Raw genomic sequence first — 12,356 nt, forward strand, 5'->3', positions numbered from 1 at the left:
TGTTTTATTTTTCATTGATTTAACCAAAAGTAAAATACTATAGAATTTTAAAATATTTGGTATTGTCCAGATGAGTTCATCCCTAGTTTCAATGGCATTTGTTTATTGATTTTATCAGAGACAATACACATGAATTAAAGGTGGGGTATGCGATTCTCTTTTTTGTCAATTTTTTCAAAATATCTTGAAATCCTATTCCTAACCCACTTACAGCCACTGAGTTAGAAGCACTGAAATGAAAATTAAGCAAATTTAATCATCTGTGGAACGGGCAGAACTCGAAAAACTCCAGCCAATCATTTCCAAGACCACCTAGAATCATTGGACAGTAAGTTCGTCAATCAAACAGTCGTACCATACCCCCCTCCCCCCAGCGCGCTTGACCCCCTTCGTGCGCATACTCAAAGCTCGTGACGCATGCGCATCTCGTCAGTAAAGCGGGTTCCAAGATTAGTAGTAAATCGTCATTACAATCTCTAGCGCATCTGAGTTTTCGCTCGTGCATGTCCATGTTGCATGTCCATGTTCTTCGAATGGGTGGAGTCATGGCAAGTGTTGGAGGAAAGAAGATAGGACCATTTGAATTGTATATTTTAAAAATCTGCCGGTCGTTTTCCAAATCACATACCCCACCTTTAACATCATATTGATGTAAATGTGCTAAATTTTGTAAAAATGGAAAATTTTCATCTGCATCCACTGGGCAGATTATGTTAAAGAGTGAAACAACTGCTTCAGGATGTTTACGGCGCTGCTGGTACCTTGTAGTTTCCTGCGGTGGAATCGTGGTGAGCCAAGGAAGCTGTTCTTAATGGAGTTGAGGCGTGTTCTCCACGGCATGCCTCCAATGGAGGGGCTGGGGGGAGGCGTTGGGCTAGGGGTCCCAGCTGGGCTCTCCTTAGGCGTGTGCACTGGTGTTCCTTTTGGAGTTGGCAATGGGCTGCCCCTGGGAGAGGGGTGGGGCGTAACCTGTATGGTGGGGATAGATTTGCCGTTGTGGTCAGTCCCGGCCAGCGGGTGAAGGTGGTGAAGGCGGATGGGTGAAAGGGGAGTAAGGGGAACAGAGAGCTTGGGTGGCACCGTGAGCGGTGGCCGGCGCACTTTCGGACTGCCAGGAATTGGCGGGGGCATGGGTTGGCAGGGTGTAGAAGGTTCCGACTTGGCCGCAGATGGCACTGCCGTCGTGTTAGGGAGCGGGTTGGACCTGGTGACCTGGAGGGGCTTGTCTGCAACTTTGGGCTTGGCTGGAAGTGTCTGTGTTTTGTTGTTGGGCTGATGGGCATGTGTCTTTGGTTGAAAGGTTTTGGGGGAGTGGGGGCCTATGCCGTTCAGCCGGGACACAGGCGTGTGGGTGGGGCTGTGGTTGGGCGACTGCGTGAGTTCTGCAGATTGTGGAGGAACCGCGAATCGTCGCATGGGCTGGAAGAGCGCATGCACAGAGCCAGCAGCATTAAAAGAGCCAACACAGCCCATACACACAACACACGGCCCCGTAGTTAACAGGCATTACGGCGCAGACGCACACACACACACCAATACCAAAAATGAAAGGATGGTGAACAAGGCACCGATGATGAGAGGTGAGGGAGGAAATGCAGAAAGAAAGAAAGAAAGAAAGAAAGAAAGAAAGAAAGAAAAAAAACATGCCATTAGCACAACCAGCCAAGAGGCAACAAGACAGTGGAAATAAAATGTTCCCAATCCAGTGTCCCCAAAACAAATCAAAACCGAACAGAAATTAGCAACAAAAAGCTCCGGGTTGTTGTTGGGATGAAATTAAAAAAGGTGTTTTCAGCACTGACTAAGCAAGCAGGAAATTTGTGCAATGAGCTTTGCTTTAAAAGGACGCTATTGTCAGAATACCTCATATGAAATAATCATCATATAATCAGTAGAAATGCCATAAAATGTGACAAGTCACAGTATGTATGTACTGACTCCACAATTTGAGTTTTTCCAGACAATAGCGCCACACTATCGAAATGGCTAGAGAAAATAAGTGCAGTTGACCATTAAACAGAGCATAGAGTACAATGCTGCTGCTGGAGGTATGATATGAGGATGCTGTTTGACAGATGACGCTGTGTAATAATAATAATAATTGGGTCAGAAACGGGGGGATTGAAACAATACGGGCCACTAGAAGTGAAGAGTGTGATTACAATAAGTGAAGTAAAAGCTCATCAAGCATATTGTAAAACATTAAAAAGAAATACAATGGTGTGTTAACTGTACCAGCTGCAACCGTAGCACGAGCATAAAGGGGAGCACAAATGCAATAAAATGGATTTTTAAAGCTCTTTCATACTGCAGGGAAGATTTTTTCCATGACAAACCTTTAAGTCTCTGTCTGAGCAGTAAAACTAATCTCAGATGAGTTGTATCAAGGAGTTCTTCACAGACTAATTTAAATTATTTCCACCAAGCATGTTCTCTACATGAGCCATTTTCATCAGTGAAAGGGAGACACTGACGCCATTCGGCTAATGTATAACATTTCTTATTGTAGAATGTTTGATTAGGTCAGATTCGGAATTGACTTTGGGATGAATCCTGTAGGGAATTCCTTGATGTAACTCAAGGACTGCATATTGGGAAGTCTTAGTAGCGGATTTGTAATCGGTTAGCCTCTTTAAACAAATCAACTGTAAAAGCTGTCTACGTCCAGAGGCTTCACCGTTAATTTGGAACCAGGGATTTTCAAGGGATTTTAACAAGCCATTAGTGATTTGGGCTTCAAATATTTCAAGGCAACAAGGCTGTGAATTGGACATAGATTAGCAGTAATTACGCTAAGTATGGTAGTCTGATTAGGCTAGAAGTGGTAAAGGTGGATCGGTAGGGACAGACAGAAATGTTGCTGCAGTATTTGAGCTTAAAAGTGATATATAATCGACTGTGTTGTTTAACATAGCTAACAATATGCATAATTATCATTAATGCTTCATCATCACGACCAATTCTGAAAAATAATCTTTCATATTGCATTGGTCCCCTTGTAACATATTTTATAAAAAAAAATGAAGTGTAGCACTTTCAACATGGCCTATAATAACATATGCATTGGTAACATATTAATGTATTCACATACTTTACTAATGAAAAGTTTGGGTTTGGTTATATTTCTTAATGTTTTTTTTTAGTTTTTTTTTTAAGATGTCTCTTATGCTCACCAAGGCTGCATTTATTTGTTCAAAAATACAGTAAAACGGTACTATTGTGAAATACTATTATAATTTAAAAGAACTGTTTTCTATTTTAATATATTTTAAAATGTACTTTATTCCTGTGATGGTAAAACTGAATTTTCAGCATCATATCTTATTATTATCAATGCTGAAAAACAGCTGTACCGCTTAATATTTTTGTGGAAACCTTGATACAATCAGTCTATCATGCTTAAAGATTTATTGCTAAATAGATAGTTCAAAGGAACAATCTTTTGTAACAATGTAAAAGCTTTTAAAGCCACGTTTTATCAATTTAATGCATTTTTGCTTAGTATTTTTTCTTAACACTACTGTATACACTATTACAACACACTGCTGTGCCACCTGTTGATGCATATTTTCATGCTGAATGATTGCAGATCAGATGTGTCTTGAGACATGAGTCTCTCATCAATAGATATTATGTAGATAGATTCCACACCAGCTGGCTATGGACTGCAACACAACCACACACTTTGAGTGAAACAAATGATTTAAGCTTTGATGGAAAGCTTACCCGTGGACTGCTGAGGGGACTAGTGGACAGACCAGAAGAGGCTCCGCTGATGGACCGAGACCTAAAGTACACAACATAAACAGTAAAAACATTTCTACCCCATGTATAGCACACTGTCGTAACTGTATAGGAGGTTAAGCATGTTGTGTTGAGTGAAACATGAATAAATAATTGAGTTGACACTTGGACAGAGACAGAAATATCACACAAGACCTCTATGTTTCACTATAAATTGCATTTCTGTTAATTATATGTCAACTTTCTATGCAGGCCTATAGATCTTTTTGTTTATCATGCTATTTTTTACATTTTTAAGTTGTAATTAAATTTGAGAAATGTATCATTACTCATCCTAAGAATGCAAAAGGTCATCACAACATTGTATGAGGTTCTGTATGAGACTTTCGAATTTCATTGTGTATTAGATGGTGAGCTTCAGTGCTTCTCCAATAATTGATTGGGATTTAATTGACCGTGGACACAATGGGTTTTGTCATCAAGGCAAATTGAAACAGTAGATCACCCTTAAAGGTGTCAACATTCAGACTCACATGATTTGACTCCAGGAAGGATTTGATCCATACACTGATCAATTGCAATTGCAAACGATACGTAGATGAGAATTATGCGTGGTCTCAAATTGTCTCATTTAAGCTTAAAAATCACAACACCAAATACACAGCGGCCTGATGTTCATTATATGCCTCTTGCATTCAGCTAATTAGCTTAGCCAAACACAGCATCAGGAAGACAGCTCTTTATATGCGGAATAAATGGCTATGGAATAAACTAATTCATGGAAAGAAAGGACAGGCACTAGAGGATAGTGACTAAATGAGAAATTATTTCTTCTGTTTAAGCAATTAAAGTATTTGTGGAGATTTTATATAGAGTGAATCATTAATATCTTACAGTATAGAAGCTACAACTACGTATATTAAGATAACTACAGCCTGTAAAAATGCTGTATTAAATTGTATAAAAGATGCAGGGGAGCTTTTCAGTTCAAGTAAGTCATTACACTTTGAATTGTTAACATGCTTTCAACACAATTCATTTACTAGTGCCTAATTCAGCCCAGATACTCAATGCAAATAAATATATATATTTTTTTTTAATAATAAGTGTCTATTAGGAAATATTTGAGGCCCATTTGGTTATCTGGCAGATTAAACAGACTCAGTGAATGCAGATGTAGGGCATGACAGTGAAACTCAAGGTTGAAGAAAAATGCCTAAACAGATGAACACAAACAATCGGATAACCTCTGTCTCTCACCTACTGTTAGTGCACACATCACTCGAAGAAAAACAAACATCCAGGGTGAAGGCAAGAGAAGCGTGAAGGCAAAACGAGAGCGAGGGGAAGAAATTAACAATTTGGGATCTACCAAGGGACAAAAATGCCAGACATCAAACGAAACATGAAAGGCAAAATAAGGGAGATAAGATGCTTTTGATGTGTGTGGAGGGAGCCAGAGGGCCGCTGCTTTACCAAAACTGAGAGGCCAAACCGGGAGAAAAAAACTCTTATTTACACGTGCGACTTCCACTTTTAAAAATAAAAAATTCCCTCTTAAGCAAGCTAAGCTCTTGAGATCTCAAATGTCAGTGGATGAAATAAAAGGCCAGTACTCTCTGTTGCATGTTTCGAGTGTTAAAAACCCCACTGCATCTTCAGAGAAGAAAAGAAAGCAAGGCGGTGGTTTGTACCTCTCCTCTTTGCTTTGCAGTATGGGGTTGGCATCTGAGATATCCAAGCTTTTACTGAAAACAGATTTACTACAGTAAGAGAGAGTAAAGTTAGAGTAAATTTACAGTAAGTAATAAGTAATCATGGAGTTGAGCCAAAGCATCTACACAGGGATAGGACATGGGGCTGATGAAATGGATCACAATGAACATGTAAAAAAGTAAAACAAATCTGTAACAAAATGTGTCAAAGATACAGAGAAATGAAAGGCACATTAACAATCCCATTGTTCCTCTTCAAACCAATCTGAGAAGTCAAAATTTACCACATGGCACATTTAGCATGCTACATGACTATAGCTGAGAAACAGATTTTCAGAGAATAGTAAGACACTCTGAAATCATTGTTTTCTTTTTCCACAGATTTAACTGAGCACATTAACACAGCTTATTTATTTTACTCTTCATGTGCAATTTGAAAAGCATTTCAAAGCTAGTATGCAGCTTCTGCTAACTGTGAACTTCATTGTTCTGAAGTTTATTTTTGCTTTTATGACAGACGTCATTGTCTTCAAATGTTTCCTTCAAGGCTTCAAAAAATGTGACATACTTTCTGCCGTTCTTACTGTGGCACTTGCTGCTACGACCGTAGAGTTTTGTAAATAATAGAGGAGCGAGAAATGTCTCGCTGTACCTCTGTCCGTGTTGTGCCATGTCGATGGCACGTCTCACAGGAACAGGAGAACCGCCCTCCGTCACGCTCAGCACCTCCATAGACTTGCGCTCTGGCCTCCTCTTGTTGTGCCTCGTCAAGAGTGGAGAGTCCACTCGCTTCCTGGGTGGATCTGATGAGACCAGAATATGATAAATGCAATGCTCCCAAACACATGAAAACAACTCATTAAGCCTATGGCGTTCATAATGGAAACGTTGTACAATATTTTTCATAATGTCTTCAAGCATTTAAACCCCAGTAAGATTTTTTTTCCTGAAAAAAATTAATACTTTTATTCAGCAAGGATGTGTGAAATCAATGACAAGTGACAGTAAAGACATTCATAAATGTTAAAAAGATTTCTATTTCAAATAAATGCTGTTCTTTTGAACTTTCTATTCATAAAGGAATCCTGAAAAATGATTAGTTTAAAAAAAAAAAATGATAGAGTAGCAACTGTTTTCAGCATTGATAATAATAAGAAATGTTCCTTGACCACCAAATCAGCATATTAAAATGAATGGATCATGTGACACCGAAGACCGGAGAATTGGCTACTGAAAATTCAGCTTTGCCATCAAAGGAATAAATTACATTTCAAAATGTGGTCAAATAGGAAGTAATTAATTTAAATTGTAATAATATTCCAATATATTACAGTTTCTACTTTTTTGTTAATCAATACATGCAGCCTTGGTGAGACTTCATTCAAAAACATTAAACAATCTTACAAACCCCAAATGTTTGAATGGTAGTGAATCAAAAAAAAGTACCAAATTGACTTCAATTATAAATGTTTCTGGTCTTGTGAACGATTCATCACTAAACACATTCATCCTTTGAAAATAATGTTTTCATGATCCTCCATTAAAATGTTTTTTTTTTTCTTCCGGCTTTTAGTAGCTCTTTCCCCACCATTTACGCAAATTTCCGTCATTGAGAAAACGCTTCCCGCCATCGACAGAATGTTTGAGAAGGGTATAGATGTAGCCTGGAGATCACTAAATGGAGGTGGGAACTCCGAAACAGGGTGGAAACTCTAAAATTGTGTGCGGCTTCCACCCAATGACAGACAGGCACATGACACGAATTCGACCAACATACAGTCAATTCTAAAGATTTCATTGGTCATGTCAATCATAATGCTGATTAGTGTTGTCAAAAATGTATTATGTATCGATACTGAAATATCTGTAACGATTCCAATACTCTAATACTGCTGTGCTTTCTTGCTCTCCTCTCATTCAGTCATCTCATTCACTCCGGTTAAATAGTGTTGGTGTGACCGGGTCTGAATTTCGGCACGGGGTTGCGCATAATTCAACTTATTCCCGCAGATTGATTATTATTTGTCTTTTTAAAATTAAAATATATATAAAAACAATATTTACAAAAAAATTAATAATTTTACAAATATCTTTATGACAATAGTATATGTAGATGTTTTTTTGAAAATTGTATCGAATATCGATACTTTTCAAGCTATCGTATCAAAAGTTATTGTCCAGGATTGTGACAAGACTAGTGCTGATTTCATTCAATGCTATGCTACAACAAATTATGAACCCTAAACCTACCCTATACCCTAACCTTAACCATCGAAATTGACTGCAAGGCAGGATTTGCGCTGAATATGCTAAAGAAAATGACAGTTCAGGAGATAAGCAGTTAATAAGAACGTGTGATATGAGATTGCTGAGCCTGACCATCCGTTTCTTCCCAACCAGACCTCACCGGACAAACACGTGCGAGGAAGATGCAGAAACAAGCGATCTCATATGCATACATAAAAATAACGCAATGTTATGTTACTGAATGAAATGTCGACCCAGGACTGTGTGTGCAAGCATTAGGGGTGTTGATGGACTCAATCTACTCCATCTATGTTTTGATCAACATTCTGAATCCGGTCTAGTTGTAGTCTTTTTTCTCAGATTTTTGCTCAAAATGTATCCTTTTTTTAATGAAACTTGCCCACATTCAAGTGTTGTTAAAAACAGAACGCATGGAGCTAGAATAAAACTTGTTGTTTTTTTTTAAAGCAAATGTTTTGTTCTTTATTATATATATTGCATATATATTGCATGTTCAGATGATATATTGCATGTTCAGATCAATGTTCATACAACAAAATATTCTGGGGGCCATGAAACTTTTGTGAAAATGATCAAAAACACTGGCGGGGAAAGAGTTAAACAACCTTTCGTTTATACTGGTGTATCCTAGGCTGTGTGGGCGAGGGAATTATGTAATCACAGAGGTGTTGTAAATGCAATGTCATGTTATCATTAAGGACAAAATACAAACAAACAGATTAAATACTTAACAGGCAAACTGACTGAAATGTTCTTACCAATCTCATTTCTGGGTGGTAGATTCTGATCCTCATGGCTCGGATATCTCTCCTTACGGTCCAGCAGAAGGAAGTAGATCATCTTTTCCTGGTTATCTCTGGAGGTGGAAAGGGCACAGAGGAACAAAATGTTTCTGATATACAGTAAAATCTGCAGTGCTCAAGAATAATCCTCAGCTCAGGCCAATTAACATCATTAGTTAAAGAGCAAAGAGTAGCAAGCACCTCATTCCCAGAGAGCTAAAAGACATCCTGCAGAGATCACAGGATATCACTTATTTCATTAATGATGCACGAAGACATAAAATATCCGAAAAAGAGTCTGGGCGAGTTCAAAAAGTCTTGAAATTCTCCCAGCGAGAGGCCTTGTGTTGAATTTTTCCGCCCCGGACCACGCAGCGGGAAGTAAATATGACCGTCTTTGCTGCAGGCACCATCTGAATTGTGTTTAAACGCTGGGCAAGAGAAGAGACAGAGGCCGCAATGTTTTAGGAGGGAACACCCAGGCCATCTATCAGGGGGTCTAACCAAGTGATCGCGCACAGTGGAGCATGCGGGTGGTAATTGTGCGAGTACGGAAGATGACAGATGAGCGGGAGTGAATGGGCTTCTCTAATAGCCTGGAGCCAAGATGCTGTACTGTGTGTTTACTAACCCTAAAGAACAAGGATGTAAAATAATAACACCCTCACATATGGTCTCCCAAAGCAAACGCAGTCAGTCTTTTCTAATCATGGGCAAAAAACAAACAAACACATTTGGTATCATGGGAAACAACCTGTCTGAGGTGACTGTGAGGTGTACAGTCTCTTTTTTTAGTTACTCACTCGTCTGTCAGCAGGTCTTTCATCAGTTTGTTCTTGTCTCGGAAGCAGCCGAGCGAGTGCATGCTTTCCAGCACATCTGGGTCGATGTCCTCAGTGGAGGGTAGCATGCGGATCGCAACTTTCCGTGGCACCGGCTGTTCTGGCTCTGGCTCGTTCTTCCCTCCTCTGAGAACAAATGCATAGATGTATAGACGATCAGAACAAGAGCATGTGAAATAATCGAGTGTTCTTGTTTGTATTCTGGGATGGATTCTTGCTGGTGGTATAAGTCACAAACAGGCCCACATGGAATCTGCACCCACAGAAAGCTCTGGAGATTTGAAGCGCCCATCACTCTACAAATGAACCGTCTCCCCGCACGTTTGTTTAGCAAGTATTTTACCGAATCTGAATAATGCTTCCATTTACCAGTGTAGAAGACTCTTAGTTTATATTAAAACATTTTCATTAAAAAATCTAAAGATTTTCTCCCAAAAAATGTGTGAAGCCATCATAAAAAAAAAGTCTGTAACACTTTAACATTTTACAGTGTCGTTGTTACATATGTTACAAGTATTTACCATAGAAATAACAGTAAATTATGCATAATTACATATAACTAACCCTCAACCAAATCCTAATCCTATCCTAACCCATGTATAGTAAGTACATGTAGTTAATTAATATTACTCAGTACTTAAATATATAATCAGACTGTAACAATGACACCTTAAAATAAAGTGTAACGAAAAAGTCTACAGATTCTGTCTGGCCCAGCTGTGTTATTATAATCTATGAAAACTAAAATTGAATGTAAATGTAAATGACAGACAGAATGTAAATGAATGAAAGCATTTCGTTAAATAAACAATAAAAAAATAAACATTTTTATGACTCGGAAATGACCATGAATTTTAGTTTTTTAATACATGGTATATTATAAAACTTATGAAACCTTTACAACCTGCCTGCATTAAACATGAAAATGCATTAAAACAAGAGCATTAAAACAAGACAGCATTAAAGACAGCATTAAAACAAGAGTGTACTGAGAAATTAAATTATTTAATTGCACCAGTTTACTGTTGTTAGACTGAAACTAGAAAGAAAAAAAACCCTGAAAATGCACGCACAACCAAAAAATGTCCCCATAAGGACAATGATTTTGGATATTGACATTTTTGTAGGGACATTTTGTTCCGATAACGTAGGGTTTACCAGGACCACAAACGCGCACACACACTTAAAGAAGCAGAGAGCCATCATCTTAGTTAACATAACATAGCATGCAGTCAGATACTGAGCAAAAACAGGCATGTGACGACAAATAAAAAGTGAAGTTTATACTCACATGTACCATGTGTGCTTCTGTATCTGTTCTAACTGTAAAGAGAGAAAGACACATGAGCTAAACCATTATCTGACCATTAACAGAGCCACACAAAGACAGCAGAGCATGACAATAAAAGAAGTCTCTGAACGTCAGGCAGTTTCCTGCTGGCCATTTCTAATCTCTCTCTCATGTCGCATCCTCTGATCTCTCCGGCTTTAAGTGGGGAAGCTACAAAGACATGTACATTTCAGCAGCCAGCTGCTGTAGGACCGCAGAACAAAAACAACCGCCATAACAGCAGCAGCCCATGAAAGTGAATGGTTGTTCTGCCTGTGCATGTAATACCAACAGGAAAAAGACCAACTGAAAACATTCTCATTAGCAACAGAATCAACAGAGCATGTGTCCTTTCAGGAACAAACGTTCAGCACTTGACGTGATGCAGAGTCTGTGAGGAACGACACACTGAACTGGAATATATTCAAACAAAATACTTGCAGGTTTACTTTCATGTGGTGACCTGTATCACCTACTCACATGTAATTCAGTTTTTAGAGCTCCTTTCTATATAATTCAGGCCTATTTGAGATATTTTTCACAAAAGTTAGTGCAATTTATGAAATGGAAAAGGTAAAATCAGTTCAAAAGACACTTTAACAATAAATAAATAAATAACTCTAGTTATGTCATGCTCTAAAATATTTTATCAGAAAGAAATTGAGAAAATATATTTTTAAATATATTTTATGCAGTAAATCACGAAAGACTAAAAATGTCATGTACATGTAAAAATGTTTAGTTAAAAAGTGTTGGAACCATGAAAAACAGTCCGCTCTTAAAACTTCTGAAACTTAAATTAAGAAATTATTTTAATTTTAATTATTTTATTAAATCATTATTTTAATCTATAGGGACTCCTATTTTATGTTAAAAAAATAAAAAAATAAGGTAATTGTCATTACAGCATAATGTAGTAGAGAAAATCTAAGCCTAGCTATATTTGTGCCACTGCACTGATTTAGAAGAGCTGTTTCTGTATATTTTCTATCACTGATGGCAGCAGTAATTCATCAAATGATGATGAAATGATTGCGATCAGCAAGATCATGAATTGTTCCATGCAAATTGCATTTAGCACAGATAATGTGGGCCTTTAAATTCCTTTACAGAATCAGTGTGCGCAGATAAACGGTGCAGTGAATTCCCCCTTGAATGTGTGCTGACGTGACAGCGTACAAGAAACAATAATGATGCATTGTCCACATGTCTGTAAAACTGTAATACTTTTAGTACTCACCAATACTCTATTGCATTGTCTTAACTGGGTCTATAAGATAATATTTCAAACTAGCAATAAGACAGTATCGACTTCCTTCCCACTATGGAATCATACAAAAGATCTCTTTTATATAACTGACAAACCGCACAGGAAATGGGCTATGTTTGGATCCTTCCTAGGAGAGCACTATTGTTTTCAATCACTGAGAGATGTGGGCAGTGAAGACAGCTATCTGTTTTCTCTGGAAAAGCAAAAAAGGAAACTGGAGCATTTCAAAGGGTTGGTATTAGGACAAGCTTATAAACCCCTTGTCACTCCAGCATGTTATATGGAAAAGGGGGGCTGCTCCGAAGCAGAACAATGAAAGAAAGAAAGAAAGAAAGAAAGAAAGAAAGAAAGAAAGAAAGAAAGAAAGAAAGAAAGAAAGAAAGAAAGAAAGAAAGAAAGAAAGAA

At 38.0% G+C, this 12,356-nt stretch overlaps 1 protein-coding gene across 18 annotated transcripts in view; it reads right to left on the reverse strand.

The window, feature by feature from the left end:
* The window catches only part of brsk2b (BR serine/threonine kinase 2b), a 156,410-nt gene that overhangs the window by 13,138 nt on the left and 130,916 nt on the right, over positions 1-12,356 (reverse strand). For 6 of the 18 annotated variants that reach the window (XR_013203691.1, XM_077229394.1, XM_077229388.1 and 3 more), the window contains exons 9-15: positions 10,643-10,674; positions 9,313-9,477; positions 8,486-8,583; positions 6,112-6,262; positions 5,439-5,507; positions 3,727-3,787; positions 762-1,419 (exon numbers count right to left, since the gene is read on the reverse strand). Coding sequence is in view for 17 of the 18 variants with exons in the window: in XM_077229394.1 (XP_077085509.1) it covers positions 762-1,419; positions 3,727-3,787; positions 5,439-5,507; positions 6,112-6,262; positions 8,486-8,583; positions 9,313-9,477; positions 10,643-10,674 (1,234 nt within the window). In the remaining variant the exon portion in view is untranslated. The remainder of the gene's footprint in view (positions 1-761; positions 1,420-3,726; positions 3,788-5,438; positions 5,508-6,111; positions 6,263-8,485; positions 8,584-9,312; positions 9,478-10,642; positions 10,675-12,356) is intronic. The other 12 variants (XM_077229396.1, XM_077229390.1, XM_077229389.1 and 9 more) reach the window with 5 other exon arrangements.

The sequence above is a fragment of the Siphateles boraxobius genome, unplaced genomic scaffold, assembly GCF_051911475.1.
Source record: "Siphateles boraxobius isolate OS27281-9 unplaced genomic scaffold, OSU_SipBor_1 130, whole genome shotgun sequence".
Taxonomy (NCBI): domain Eukaryota; kingdom Metazoa; phylum Chordata; class Actinopteri; order Cypriniformes; family Leuciscidae; genus Siphateles; species Siphateles boraxobius.